Here is a 15548-nt window from a genome sequence, read left to right on the forward strand (position 1 = left end):
TTCCAACTCAAAGCCAATAAAAAGAGTCATCAAAATGGAATAGGGGTGGGTGAGTGGGGCTCCAGTCTTTCTATCAAGCAATAACCCCGCCCACCCACCCACCTCTCGATTGTAGTGCCTGATTTTAATACTCTTAATTAATAGAAACATTATTGTCTTATTCGAATCATAAGCAAATATGTTATACTGTTGGTATAAAAAATTGATAATTCGTAAACGAGGTATCTAGAAAGTATTAAGCTGGTATTAAAAAAATATATCAAATGTGAGAATTACCTTTAAAAAGCAATATGACTGATGCTCCTCCCATTTACTCTAGCTCCACCTTAAAATATCGTTTCATTGGCTCGGAGACAAGGGCGGCGCTAAATTGTACTACATTGTATGTACTTTAAATGATTTTTTTTAATATTGCTATGTAAACGTTGGTGGCAAGGCCGTTTTTCGAATAGGTGTTAAAAAAAAAACAATAGTCCTTTATAGATCCAATTGTTTGTCAATTTAAATCCAATTTCGATCTCAGAGCCAATAAAAAGGGTCATCAAAATGTAACAAGGGTGGGTGGGTGGGCCTATCCTTTTATAAATTAGCAATAGCCCCGCCCGCCCACCCACCTCTTGATTCTAGTGAATGATCTTAATTCTGTTAATTAATGGGAACATTATTGTTTTATTAGAATCTTAGACAAATATGTTATACCGTTGGCAAAAAAATTGATAAATCGTAAACAAGGTATCTAGAAAGAATTAAGCTGGTATTAAATAAACATATCAAATGTGAAAATTATATTTAAAAGGCAACATTACTGATGCTCCTCCCACCCACTTAAGCTCCACCTTAAAATATTGTTTCATTGGCTCTTAGACAAGGGCGGCGCTAAACTGTACTACATTGTGTCTACTTTAAATGATTTTTTATGTATGTATTTCTAAGTAAACGTTGGTGGCAAAGTTATTTTTCGCATAAATGTTAAAATTAAAAAAAAATATTCTCTATAAATTCAATTATTTGTCAGTTTAAATCCAACTTCCATCTTAGAGCCAATAAAAAGGGTCATCAAAATGGAATAAGGGTGGGTGGGGCTACCCTCTTATAAACAAGCAATAGCCCCGACCGCCCACCCACCTTTTGGTTCTAATGACTAAAAATGATAAATCGTAAGCAAAGTATCTAGAAAGTATTAAGCTGGTATGAAATAAGCATACCAAATGTGAGAATTACATTTAAAAGGTAACATTACTCATGCTCCTCCCACTCACTCAAGCTCCACCTTAAAATATCGTTTCATTGCTTCGGAGACAAGGGCGGCGCTAAATTGTACTACATTGTGCCTACTTTAAATGATTTTTTTAATGTTTCTATGTAAACGTTGGTGGCAAGGTCGTTTTTCGAATAAGTGTTAAAATAAAAAAAAAAATAGTTCTCTAAAAATTAATTTATTTGTCAATTTAAATCCAACTTCTATTTCAAAGCCAATAAAAAGGGCCATCAAAATGGAATACGGGTGGGTGGGTGGGGCTCCAATCTTTCTATCAAGCAATAGCCCCGCCCACCCGCCCATCTCTTGATTATAGTGGCTGATTTTAATACTGTTAATTAATTAATAAAACATTACTGTCTTATTAAAATCTTAGACAAATATGTTATAACGTTGGTAAAAAAAAGGATAAATCGCAAACGAGGTATCTAGAAAGAACTAAAGTGGTATTAAGTCAAAATATCACAATTGAGAATTACCTTTAAAAAGCAATATTACTGATGCTCCTCCCACTCACTCAAGCTCCACCTTAAAATATCGTTTCATTGGCTCGGAGACAAGGACGGCGCTAAATTGTACACATTGTGTGTCTTTTAAATGATTTTTTTTAATATTGCTATGTAAACGTTGGTGGCAAGGCCGTTTTTCGAATAGGTGTTAAAATAAAAAAAAACAATAGTTCTCTATAGATTCAATTATTTGTCAATTTAAATCCAACTTCGATCTCAGAATCAATAAAACGGGTCATCAAAATGTGATAAGGGTGGGTGGGTGGGGCTATCCTCTTATAAAGAAGCAATAGCCCCGCCCACCCACCCACCTCTTGATTCTAGTGACTAATCTTAATTCTGTTAATTAATGGGAACATTATTATCTTATTGGAATCCTGTACAAATATGTTATATCTTTGGCAAAAAAATTGATACATCGTAAACAAGGTTTCTAGAAAGTATTAAGCTGGTTTTAAAAAAATATATCAAATGTGAGAATTACCTTTAAAAAGCAATATTACTGACGCTCCTCCTATTCACTCAAGCTCCACCTTAAAATATCGTTTCATTGGCTAGGAAACAAGGGCGGCGCTAAATTGTACTACATTGTAACTACTTTAAATGATTTTTTAAATATTTCTATGTAAACGTTGGTGGCAAGATAGTTTTTCTAAATAAGTGTCAAAATTTAAAAAAATAGTTTTCTATAAATTCAATTATTTGTCAATTTAAATCCAACTTCCAACTCAAAGCCAATAAAAAGGGTCATCAGAAGGAATAAGGGTGGGTGGGTGGGGCTCTAGGCTTTCTATCAAGCAATAGCCCCGCCCACCCGCCCACCTCTTGATTTTAGTGACTGATCTTAATACTGTCAATTAATAGAAACATTATTGTCTTACTAGAATCTTAGACAAATATGTTATACTGTTGGCAAAAAATTGATAAATACTAAACAAGGTATCTAGAAAGAATTAAGGTGGTATTAAATGAAAATATCAAATGTGAGATTACATTTAAGAGGCAACATTTCTGATGCTCCTCCCACCCACTCAAGCTCCACCTTAAAATATCGTCTCATTGGCCCGGAGGCAAGGGCGGCGATCAATTGTGTCTACTTTAAATGATTTTTTTAAATATGTCTATGTAAACGTTGGTGGCAAGATAGTTTTTCGAATAAGTGTCAAAATTAAAAAAAAAATAGTTGTGTATAGATTCAATTATTTGTCAATTTAAATCCAACTTTCATCTCAGAGCCAATAAAAAGGGTCATCTAAATAGAATAAGGGTGGGTGGGTGGGGCTACACTCTTTTAAGTAAGCAATAGCCCCGCCCACCCGCCCTTCTCTTGATTCTAGTGACTAATTAGAATCTGAGACAAATATGTTATATCGTTGGCAAAAAAAATGATAAATCGTAAACAAGGTATCTAGAAAGTATTAAGCTGGTATTAGATAAAATTATCACATGTAAGAATTACATTTAAAAGACAACATTACTGATGCTCCTCCCATTCACTCAAGCTCCACCTTAAAATATCGTTTCATTGGCTCGGAGACAAGGGCGGCGCTAAATTATACTACATTGTGTCTACTTTAAATGATTTTTTATGTATTTCTAAGTAAACGTTGGTAGTAAAGTTGTTTTTCGAATAAGTGTTAAAATTTAAAAAAATAGTTCTCTAAAAATTCATTTATTTGTCAATTTAAATCCAACTTCTATTTCAAAGCCAATAAAAAGGTTCATCAAAATGGAATACGGGTGGGTGGGTGGGGTTCCAATCTTTCTATCAAGCAATAGCCCCTCCCACCCGCCCAACTCTTGATTATAGTGGCTGACTTTAATACTGTTAATTAATAGAAACATTACTGTCTTATTAAAATCTTAGACAAATATGTTATAACGTTGATTAAAAAAAAGGATAAATCGCAAACAAGGTATCTAGAAAGAACTAAAGTGGTATTAAGTCAAAATATCACATTTTAGAATTACCTTTAAAAAGCAATATTACTGATGCTCCTCCCACTCACTCAAGATCCACCTTAAAATATCGTTTCATTGGCTCGGAGGCAAGGGCGGCGGTTAGAGAAATACTACATGGTGTCTACTTTATATGATTTTTTTTTAATATTTCTATGAAAACGTTGGTGGCAAGGTCGTTGTTCGAATAAGTGTTAAAATTTTGTTAAAAAAAACAGTTCTATATAGATTCAATTATTTGTCAATTTAAATACAACTTCTGTCTCAGAGCCAATAAAAAGATCATCATAATAGAATAAGGGTGGGTGGGTGGGACTACAATCTGTTAAGCAAGCTATAGCCCCGCCCACCCACCCACTTCTTGTCTAGTGACTGATTTTAACACTCTTAATTAGTAAAAACATTATTATATTACTAGAATCTTAGACAAATATGTGATACTGTTGGCAAAAAATTGATAAATAGTAAACAAGGTATCTAGAAAGAATTAAGGTGGTATTAAATTAAAATATAAAATGTGATAATCACATTTAAAAGGCAACATTAATAATGTTCATCCCACTCACTCAAGCTCCACCTTAAATTATCGTTTCAGTGGCTCGGAGACAAGGGCGGCGTTAAATTATACTACATTGTGTCTACTTTAAATGATTTTTTATGTATTTCTAAGTAAACGTTGGTAGTAAAGTTGTTTTTCGAATAAGTGTTAAAATTAAAAAAAATAGTTCTCTAAAAATTCATTTATTTGTCAGTTTAAATCCAACTTTTATTTCAAAGCCAATAAAAAGGGTCACCAAAATGGAATAAGGGTGGGTGGGTGGGGCTAGTCTTTTAACCAAGCAATAGTTCCGCCCACCCACCCACCTCTTGATTCTAGTAACTGATATTAATACTGTTAACTAATGGAAACATTATTATCTTATTGGAATCTTGTACAAATATGTTATATCTTTGGCAAAAAAATTGATAAATCGTAAACAAGGTATCTAGAAAGTATTAAGCTGCTATTAAATAAAAATATGACATGTGAGAATTACATTTAAAATGCAATATTACTGATGCTCCTCCCATTCACTCAAGCTCCACCTTAAAATATCGTTTCATTGGCTCGGAGACAAGGACGGCGCTAAATTGTACACATTGTGTGTCCTTTAAATGATTTTTTTTTTAATATTGCTATGTAAACTTTGGTGGCAAGGCCGTTTTTCGAATAGGTGTTAAAATAAAAAAAAACAATAGTTCTCTATAGATTCAATTATTTGTCAATTTAAATCCAACTTCGATCTCAGAGTCAATAAAACGGGTCATCAAAATGTGATAAGGGTGGGTGGGCGGGGCTATCCTCTTATAAAGAAGCAATAGCCCCGCCCACCCACCCACCTCTTGATTCTAGTGACTAATCTTAATTCTGTTAACTAATGGGAACATTATTATCTTATTGGAATCCTGTACAAATATGTTATATCTTTGGCAAAAAAATTGATATATCGTAAACAAGGTATCTAGAAAGTATTAAGCTGGATTTAAAAAATATATATCAAATGTGAGAATTACCTTTAAAAAGCAATATTACTGACGCTCCTCCTATTCACTCAAGCTCCACCTTAAAATATCGTTTCATTGGCTCGGAGACAAGGGCGGCGCTAAATTGTACTACATTGTAACTACTTTAAATGATTTTTTAAATATTTCTATGTAAACGTTGGTGGCAAGATAGTTTTTCTAAATAAGTGTCAAAATTTAAAAAAATAGTTTTCTATAAATTCAATTATTTGTCAATTTAAATCCAACTTCCAACTCAAAACCAATAAAAAGGGTCATCAGAAGGAATAAGGGTGGGTGGGTGGGGCTCTAGGCTTTCTATCAAGCAATAGCCCCGCCCACCCGCCCACCTCTTGATTTTAGTGACTGATCTTAATACTGTCAATTAATAGAAACATTATTGTCTTACTAGAATCTTAGACAAATATGTTATACTGTTGGGAAAAAATTGATAAATACTAAACAAGGTATCTAGAAAGAATTAAGGTGGTATTAAATGAAAATATCAAATGTGAGATTACATTTAAGAGGCAACATTTCTGATGCTCCTCCCACCCACTCAAGCTCCACCTTAAAATATCGTCTCATTGGCCTGGAGGCAAGGGCGGCGATCAATTGTGTCTACTTTAAATGATTTTTTTAAATATGTCTATGTAAACGTTGGTGGCAAGATAGTTTTTCGAATAAGTGTCAAAATTAAAAAAAATAGTTTTCTATAAATTCAATTATGTGTCAATTTAAATCCAACTTTCATCTCAAAGCCAATAAAAAGGGTCATCAAAATGGAATAAGGGTGGGTGGGTGGGGCTACACTCTTTTAAGTAAGCAATAGCCCCGCCCACCCGCCCTTCTCTTGATTCTAGTGACTAATTAGAATCTGAGACAAATATGTTATATCGTTGGCAAAAAAATTGATACATCGTAAACAAGGTATCTAGAAAGTATTAAGCTGGTTTTAAAAAAAATATATCAAATGTGAGAATTACCTTTAAAAAGCAATATTACTGACGCTCCTCCTATTCACTCAAGCTCCACCTTAAAATATCGTTTCATTGGCTAGGAGGCAAGGGCGGCGCTAAATTGTACTACATTGTAACTACTTTAAATGATTTTTTAAATATTTCTATGTAAACGGTGGTGGCAAGATAGTTTTTCTAAATAAGTGTCAAAATTTAAAAAAATAGTTTTCTATAAATTCAATTATTTGTCAATTTAAATCCAACTTCCAACTCAAAGCCAATAAAAAGGGTCATCAGAAGGAATAAGGGTGGGTGGGTGGGGCTCTAGGCTTTCTATCAAGCAATAGCCCCGCCCACCCGCCCACCTCTTGATTTTAGTGACTGATCTTAATACTGTCAATTAATAGAAACATTATTATCTTACTAGAATCTTAGACAAATATGTTATACTGTTGGCAAAAAATTGATAAATACTAAACAAGGTATCTAGAAAGAATTAAGGTGGTATTAAATGAAAATATCAAATGTGAGATTACATTTAAGAGGCAACATTTCTGATGCTCCTCCCACCCACTCAAGCTCCACCTTAAAATATCGTCTCATTGGCCCGGAGGCAAGGGCGGCGATCAATTGTGTCTACTTTAAATGATTTTTTTAAATATGTCTATGTAAACGTTGGTGGCAAGATAGTTTTTCGAATAAGTGTCAAAATTAAAAAAAAAATAGTTGTGTATAGATTCAATTATTTGTCAATTTAAATCCAACTTTCATCTCAGAGCCAATAAAAAGGGTCATCAAAATGGAATAAGGGTGGGTGGGTGGGGCTACACTCTTTTAAGTAAGCAATAGCCCCGCCCACCCGCCCTTCTCTTGATTCTAGTGACTAATTAGAATCTGAGACAAATATGTTATATCGTTGGCAAAAAAATTGATAAATCGTAAACAAGGTATCTAGAAAGTATTAAGCTGGTATTAGATAAAATTATCACATGTGAGAATTACATTTAAAAGACAACATTACTGATGCTCCTCCCATTCACTCAAGCTCCACCTTAAAATATCGTTTCATTGACTCGGAGACAAGGGCGGCGCTAAATTGTATTACATTGTGTCTACTTTAAATGATTTTTTATATATTTCTATGTAAACGTTGGTGGCAAGGTCGTTTTTCGAATAAGTATTAAAATAAAAAAAAAATAGTTCTCTAAAAATTAGTTTATTTGTCAATTTAAATCCAACTTCTATTTCAAAGCCAATAAAAAGTGTGACCAAATTGGAATAAGGGTGGGTGGGTGGGGCTAGTCTTTTAACTAAGCAATAGCCCCGCCCACCCGCCCACTTCTTGATTCTGGTAACTGATCTTAATACTGTTAATTAATGGAAATATTATTATCTTATAGAATCTTAGGCAAATATGTTATATCTTTGGCAAAAAAATTGATAAATCGTAAAAAAGGTATCTAGAAAGTATTAATCTAACAAAGGTATCTAGGAAGTATTAAATTGGTATTAGATAAAAATATGACGTGAGAATTACATTAAAAAAGCAATATTACTGATGCTCCTCCCATTCACTCAAGCTCCACTTTAAAATATCGTTTCATTGGCTCAGAGACAAGGGCGGTGCTAAATTGTACTACATTGTGTCTATTTTAAATATTTTTTTTATATTTTTATGTAAAGGTTGACGAGGAGATCGTTTTTCGAATAAGTGTTGAAATAAAAAAAATAGTTGCTATAGATTCAATTATTTGTCAGTTTAAATCCAACTTCCATCTCAGAGCCAATAAAAGGGTCATCAAAATGGAATAAGGATGGGTGGGTGGGGCTACAGTTTTTTAAGCAAGCAATAGCCCCGCCCACCAGTGAGAATTACATTTAAAAGGCAATAAAAAACAAAAAGACCATCCGTACGGAAAAGTGAGAAGACGAAGACAATCGTCACGTGTTTTGAAATGACAGCTGTCATAAATTTCAATCTGGCAATCAGAAGCTCCATCACAAAATTTTAAATATGTAGCCAACCGAACAAAAAAAATCACAGACGTTATAGTCACTCGGTGTTTTCCAAATGTGTTTATTGAACATATTTAAGTTGTGTGGAACAGGACAGAAAAACACACTTTTAAAAACGTTAGAAATATTTTTATTGCAAAAAAGAATAATCACAACCTATTATTTACCTATCCTTAAAACTACAAAAATCTGAATTTGGCCTTAAGTTCGTTCCGTCAGTCTAAACTTCAGAGGTTGCTCAGGTACATACGTAGGCGTTATTTTATAAGACAAGGGTCCATAATTATACTCAACTTTATATTTTCTAAAGATCTGAAAATTTCAACTATTACAATTTTAAATACACCCCTCGAAACACAAACCTTTGCCAGCAAAATTTGTAACTCGGCTTCAGCAAACCGCCTGCCAAGACAAGACCTCCGACCATACCCAAAGGGCAAACTCACAAATGGGTGCGTTTTGTGTTTGACAGGACAACCATGGGTCTTGAGCCACCTTTCCGGAAGAAAGCGCTCCGGTTTGTCAAAATATTCCTCGCTGTTACTCACCACCAAGTGTGGGAAAATAACGTGAGTCTGAAACCCAAAAATAAAAAATATAAACAGTTTTGGCTATGTCAGTTTTAGTTACCCCCTTTGGTACGTGATACCCGGCGAGAACTGTGTCCTGCTGAAGACTTCGCCCGTTTCCGATGATCACGGGGTACATCCGGAGGGTCTCTCTAACACAAGCTTTCAGATAGGGGGTTTTATCGATGATGGACACGTTAACTTTGGAGTCGTTTTCAGGCAAAAGCTGCCGCAGTTCTTCGAAGAGTTTCTGCTGCTTGTCTGGATTCTGCGACAACTGGTAGAGCGTGGAGGCGGCGGCTATCGAGGTCTAAAATTCCGCCCTTTGTTCGACTGTGGCTACAGTGACTAAAACTTACCGTGTCCACCCCCACTAGCAACAAATCCAGAGCTAGAACCGCCGCCAGTTTGGGATTGTTGGTCTTCAACAATATCCTCTCCACAATCGAAACGTCCTTCTCCTTAATCTCGTCGAAATTTTTGCCCTCCATCTTCTCCATTGACTTGTTGATGTGTTGCAAGCACAACCTACAAATTATTTAATAACAAGGAAGAGTGATTCCATTCACCTTGCTTGCAGTCAAGTTCAAAGTCAACTTTCACGTTAGAAATCGAAAGTGAGCCGTCTCATTATCTAGGTTAGCGGTTCGCGTAATACTTACGTTCTGAAATCCTCCAAAGCGCCGATGTATTTCCTGAAGGATTTGTTCTTGTACACCCTCCAAACGGGCATTTTGAGCTCCACTTCGGCCACGTTCCAGAAAAAGGTGTTGATGGAGTTGATGATTTTTTGGGACTGCGAGTGCGGGGGTAGGTTGGGCTCGAGGCACCCGAGACGGGTGTCGAGGGAGACTCTAGCCACGGCTGAAACAGGTAAATCAGGAAGGGTGGAGTCTGGAGTGAAACTTACATTCCAGAGCCCATTTGTAGATTTCCATGAGGAAGTGGTCGGGAAGCTCGTGGTTCGCGTCGAGCATTTCTTCCATTCTGAAAAAAAAATGCAAATTTAAAAAAAAATGTGATCTTGATTCCTTTGACACTTGAATTTCAATACAGGTGCTTTCACAGGTCATCACCTCAGCCACTCCACTCGTACCACATGTACAATTTTCATTTATTTCGAAATTATCTAATAAGTTGTTATTACATAAAAACACAAGCTGCACACTTACAATTCCATAAATCTGTTTAGTCTTCCTTGTTGTGGCTCGATTAACATACATGACATAATAACACAAATTTTTCCAGTACCGCCTGGGAACCACGAAACAAAAAATCCTTATTAATCTGTCACAGGATATCACGTAATCGCATTTTATAAACAAAATAGCGTTCGAGCTAATTTAGAAACACGGAAGAAATTTTAAACAAATCCGTTCGTGGTGTTCATTACCCAAACAAAACAATGCTCCTTCAGGTTCCTTATTAACATAATCCGCGCAGATTGAAATCATTTCCTGGATTGTAAAATCGACAGATTTATGGTTTGTTGTGATAAGCAAGTTTTCTCAGACGCAGGAACCACCTGAAGTCTTATAAAACTCTACTTTTACCACAAGTGGGTCACGGAACGCTATTTGGTATTATGCAATACCCCCAGGACCGTACCAGATACTTCGACCGATAATTACATATTTGAGATAATAATCCGGAAATCACTTACCGGTGTAAAAAATCGCCGGCTATGACATCGAGCGGTTCGACATAGTTTTTGGCTATGTGGGGCGGGAGCAGCGCGTGTTGGACTTTCTTCCTGAATTCGTCCCATTTCGGGCCATGCACCCCTATAACTCCTGCGTTTCCGTCGAAGAAGTCCTTCTTCAGGATTTGTTTATAGTAGTGTAAGGACGGCATGGAGGGTCGATGGGGCATGGTTTCCTCCATCCTGAAAACCTTCTCGATGTCGTCGCCATTGAACACAAACAGGAGATCCGGATGCCCTATCAAACCCCCCACTTTGACGATCCTTCCGTACTCCTTGTTCAGCGACCACATGACCTTATCCAGTTCCTGGATTTTATACTGGCCTATGATGGGCGCGAAGCGCCACGCGTTTCCAATAAAGGGCAGCTCTTTAGGTCCCGGAACGGCACTATAAGGTTTAGGGACACTGTCGACCCTTTCGACCCTCTCCACCACAGGAACCTCGTCGAACATTCCAGGCATTATACCCAAAGCAGTCGAATAAGGGCGATCTGTACCATAGCATCTCTGTGCCACCACCAGGACCCTCTTATTGGAAGCCAACAGTTTTCGCGAAACCGACATTTTCTCCCTTACAAAAGCGTAATTTAGGGGTAGTTTAGGGCTACGATTTACTTACTTTATTAAATTGCGACACTAATCCTACAGCATGGTCTTGAAACTACTCCGGGTGGTTGCTTTTGCTTATCTTTATAAACTCGGTTGTGTTGAGGGGGGGAACGCTTTTAGAACTTTTGCAATGCTTCAGTCAGAGTGGGCGAGACATATACAGGGGGTTATGTAACGGCAAGATCTTTGCCGAGCCTATCAAGCCGTGAACTGGGTTGCGTCATCGAAATATTCTCCCAAGAAAGGTCTCTTCCTGGTGCCCTACATTTGGCGTTTAATATGTAGATGGAATTGTTAAGGTGGTGGTTTATGGCAGACATAAAATGTTAAGTAGCGTGGAAATTATTGTCTCATCGGGTGTTAGCATTGAGGTGCTAATTAGCTGATTTGCATGAATATTGAACTGATGCAAAGTTGGAGATTTATGGGTCGATTTTTTAGTAGTGTTGGAAATCGTCTTTCAATATTGCTGAATGGTAAGTAGCAAAGTGAGAAAATCACATACAAAGCCATTTTTCGATTTTGAAAACATTTTATTTGGAAAACGTCGCCAAAAATTCCAAAAAAATTCGGAGATATAGAGTTCGATGTGTTTATTTTAAAAAAATCTAGCCTGTTTATTGTTCGGGGACAAAATTTTAGAAATATATGAAATTCAATTTTTTTTCAAAATCCAAAAACCTGTCATATTTCAATAGACGATTCGAAAATAACTTCCGGAGGTCGAAATCTACAAAAAAATGCCTTTGATTAAGGTGTCACGAAGGTTGAAAAATGCCGACATTTTCATAAGAGAAAATACTAAAAAATTTTTATTTTGAAAAAAAATTCCTAAAAATCACAAAAAAATTTTGGAAATAGATTTCGACGTGCCGATTTCAAGAATATAACGTGTTCTTGATAGTTACGATTTTAGAAATATTGGTATTGAAAATTATACCGAACCGAAGCAAAAGTTCGGTATTGTGCAAATTTGAAAAATTATTCCTTATTTTAGAATTAAAATTTAGACTACATTTTTTGTCAAAAAAAACAAAAAATCTTATCTTATCTTATTGGCTGTGACACGAAAAATTGATTTTATATTGACGAACTAAATAAACTAAAACGTAAAATTAACCCCACCCACTTGCGTCTGCATTTCATTGGCTTATTCTATTTATTGTGTATTTTCTATTGATAACTAGTGGAATCTAGACAAAAAAGTGTAAAACTAACTCCACCCAGCTCCGTTTTTGAATTTAATTGGCTTATTTTATTTTCTCCGAGATGAAAATTTTATTTTAGTTCGTCAAGTGGTCCAATAAACGCTTAAAAAAATTCAAAGTGGCCCCTCCCACCCACCCGCTTTCCTTTCTGACCACTCATTTTATTGGACAAAAAGTGGATTGTAAATTGATAAACAGTGGAATCTGGACAAAAAGGTAAAATTAACCCCACCCATTTCCACTTTTGATTTTCATTGGCTTTTTTGATTAGATGAAGGTCGAATTTTATTTTGTCAAGTAGTCGAATCTTCGCTTAAAAAAAGTGGCCCCTCCCACCCACCCGGTTTTCTAACTTATCAGTGATTTTATTGGACTAAAAGGAGGTTTTATATTGATAAACAGTGAAATCTAGACAGAAAGGTAAAACTAACCCCACCCATTTCGCTTTTGATAGGACGAAAAAGGACGAAAAGGACGAAAAAGGGTAATAAGGACAAAAAAGGACGAAAAGGACGAAAAGGACGAAAAAGGATAATAACCACGAAAAAGAACGAAAAAGGACGCAAAAGGATAGTAAGAACGAAATAGGACGAAAAAGACGAAAAAGGCCGAAAAGGACAAAATGGACCAAAAAGGACTAAAAAGGACGAAATGGACGAAAACGGATAATAAGGACGAAAAAGGACGAAACGGACGAAAAAGGATAATAACGACGAAAAAGGACGAAAAAGGAAGCAAAAGGATAATAAGAACGAAATAGGACGAAAAGGACGAAAAAGGACGAAAAGGACAAAAAGGACGAAAAAGGACGAAAAAGGACGAAAAGGACGAAAAAGGACGAAATGGACGAAAACGGATAATAAGGACGAAAAAGGACGAAAAGTACGAAAAAGGACGAGAAAGGACGAGAAAGCACGAGAAAGGACGAAAAGGACGAAAAAGGATAATAAGGACGAAAAAGGACAAAAAAGGATAATAAGGGCGAAAAAAAAACGAAAAAGAACGAAAAAGACCAAAAGGACGAAGAAGGACGAAAAACGACGGGAAAGTACGGAAAGGACGAAAATTGACGACAAGGACGAAAAAGGACGAAAAAGGACGGACAGTGTGAAATGGACGAAAAAGGACGAAAATGACGAAAAAGAACGAAAAGGACGAAAAAGGACGAAAAGTACAAAAAGGACGAAAAAGGGACCAAAAGAACGAAAAAGTATAGTAAGTACGAAAAAGTTCGAAAAGGACGGAAAAGGATAATAAGGACGAAGAAGGACGAAAAGGACGCAAAAGGATAATAAGAACGAAAAAGGATGCAAAGGACCAAAATGACAAAAAAGGATAATAAGAACGAAGAAGGACGAAAAGGACGAAAAGGACGAAAGGGACGAAAAAGGGACCAAAAGGACGAAAAAGGATAGTAAGTACGAAAAAGGACGAAAAGGACGGAAAAGGATAATAAGGACGAAGAAGGACGAAAAGGACGCAAAAGGATAATAAGGACGAAAAAGGACGCAAAGGACCAAAATGACGAAAAAGTATAATAAGGACGAAGAAGGACGAAAAGGACGAAAAAGGATAGTAAGTACGAAAAAGGACGAAAAGGATAATAAGGACGAAAAAGGACGATAAAGGACGCGAAGGACCAAAATGACGAAAAAGGATAACAAGGACGAAGAAGGCCGAAAAGGACGAAAAGGACGAAAGGCGCGAAAAAGGGACCAAAAGGACGAAAAAGGACGAAAAGGACGAAAAGGCCGAAAAGAACTAAAAAGGATAACAAGGACAAAACAGGACGAAAAAGACGAAAAGGACGGAAAAGGATAATAAGGACGAAGAAGGACGAAAAGGACGAAAAAGGACACAAAGGACCAAAATGACGAAGAATGATAATAAGGACGAAAAGGACAAAAAACGACGAGGAAGGACGAAAATGGACGACAAGGACGAAAAAGGACGGGAAGTATGAAAAGGACTAAAAAGGATAATTAGGACGAAGAAGGACGAAAAGGAGGAAAAGGACGAAACAGGATAATAAGGACGAATAAGTACGAAAAAGGACGAAAAGGACCAAAGGGACGAAAAAAAATAATAACGACGAAAAAGGACGAGAAAGGACGGAAAATGATAACAAGGACAAAAAAGGACGAAAAGGACGAAAAGGACGGAAAAGGATAATAAGGACGAAGAAGGACGAAAAGGACGAAGAAGGATAATAAGGGCGAAAAAGGACGAGAAAGGACGGGAAAGGACGAAAAGGACTAAAAAAGATAATAAGGACGAAAAAGAACGAAAAGGACGAAAAGTGCGAATCAGGACGAAAAGGACGAAAAAGGACGAAAAGGACGAAAGGCACGAAAAAGGACGAAAGGATGAAAGGACGAAAAGGATGAAAAGAACGAAAAAGGACGAACAGGACGAAAAAGGATGAAAAAGGACGGCAAAGGACAAATAGGACGAAGAAGGACGAAAAAAACCAGAAAGGACGACAAGGACGAAGAAGGACGAAAGGGACGAAAAGGACGAAAAAGGACGAAAAAGGACGAGAAATGACGAGAAAGGACGAAAAGGACGAAAAGGACGAAAACGACGGAAAAGGACGGAAAGGACGAAAACGACGAGAAAGGACGAAAAAGACGAAAAGGACGAAAAAGGACGGAAAGGACGAAAATGACGAAAAAGGACGGAAAGGACGAAAATTACGAAAAAGAATAATAAGGACGAAAAAGGACGAAAGGAACGAAAAGGACTAAAAAGGACGGAAAGGACGAAAATGACGAAAAAGGACGGAAAGGACGAAAAGGACGGAAAAGGACGAGAAATGACGAGAAAGGACGAAAAGGAAAATAAGAGTAATAAGGACGAAAAAGGATAATGAGGACGAAAAAGGACGAAAAGGACGAAAAAGGACGAAAAACGACGGAAAGGATGAAAATGACGAAAAAGAATAATAAGGACGAAAAAGGACGAAAGAGACGAAAAGGACGAAAAAGGGCGAGAAAGGACGAAAAGAACGAAAAAGGACGGAAAGGACGAAAATGACGAAAAAGAATAATAAGGACGAAAAAGGACGAAAGGGACCAAAAGGAGGAAAAAGGACGAGAAAGGACGAAAAGGACGAAAAAGGACGAAAAGGACGACGAAGGACGAAGAAGGACGAAAAGGACGAAAAGGACGAAAAGGAGAAAAAGGATTTCATCTTTTTTTACATAAGTTGTTTA

The 15548-nt window shown here is 36.6% G+C and overlaps 1 protein-coding gene across 1 annotated transcript; it reads right to left on the minus strand.

The window, feature by feature from the left end:
• Positions 1-8378: 8378 nt before the first annotated feature.
• On the minus strand, positions 8379-11172 carry LOC135126011 (probable cytochrome P450 49a1). Its single transcript, XM_064051798.1, has 8 exons — positions 11136-11172; positions 10476-11087; positions 9723-9799; positions 9475-9676; positions 9172-9340; positions 8874-9122; positions 8606-8818; positions 8379-8555 (listed from the first exon to the last, which is right to left on the minus strand). The coding sequence occupies exons 2-8, from the start codon at positions 11078-11080 to the stop codon at positions 8445-8447; spliced, it is 1626 nt and encodes a 541-aa protein (XP_063907868.1). The 5' UTR covers positions 11081-11087; positions 11136-11172; the 3' UTR covers positions 8379-8444.
• Between the last annotated feature and the right edge of the window lie 4376 nt (positions 11173-15548).

Source organism: Zophobas morio, unplaced genomic scaffold (assembly GCF_036711695.1).
Source record: "Zophobas morio isolate AGI-343-1 ecotype UQ-CSIRO unplaced genomic scaffold, CSIRO_AGI_Zmor_V1 ptg000010l, whole genome shotgun sequence".
NCBI lineage: Eukaryota > Metazoa > Arthropoda > Insecta > Coleoptera > Tenebrionidae > Zophobas > Zophobas morio.

Excerpts from the sequence above, each read along its gene's own strand:
- LOC135126011 (XM_064051798.1), bottom strand. The coding sequence starts at position 11,080 with ATGTCGGTTTCGCGAAAACTGTTGGCTTCCAATAAGAGGGTCCTGGTG. Across the intron at positions 9,800-10,475 it reads GCCGGCGATTTTTTACACCG|AATGGAAGAAATGCTCGACG; the intron begins GTAAGTGATTTC and ends TTTTTTTTTCAG. Across the intron at positions 8,556-8,605 it reads TACAAATTTTGCTGGCAAAG|ATCTTTAGAAAATATAAAGT; the intron begins GTTTGTGTTTCG and ends TGAAATTTTCAG.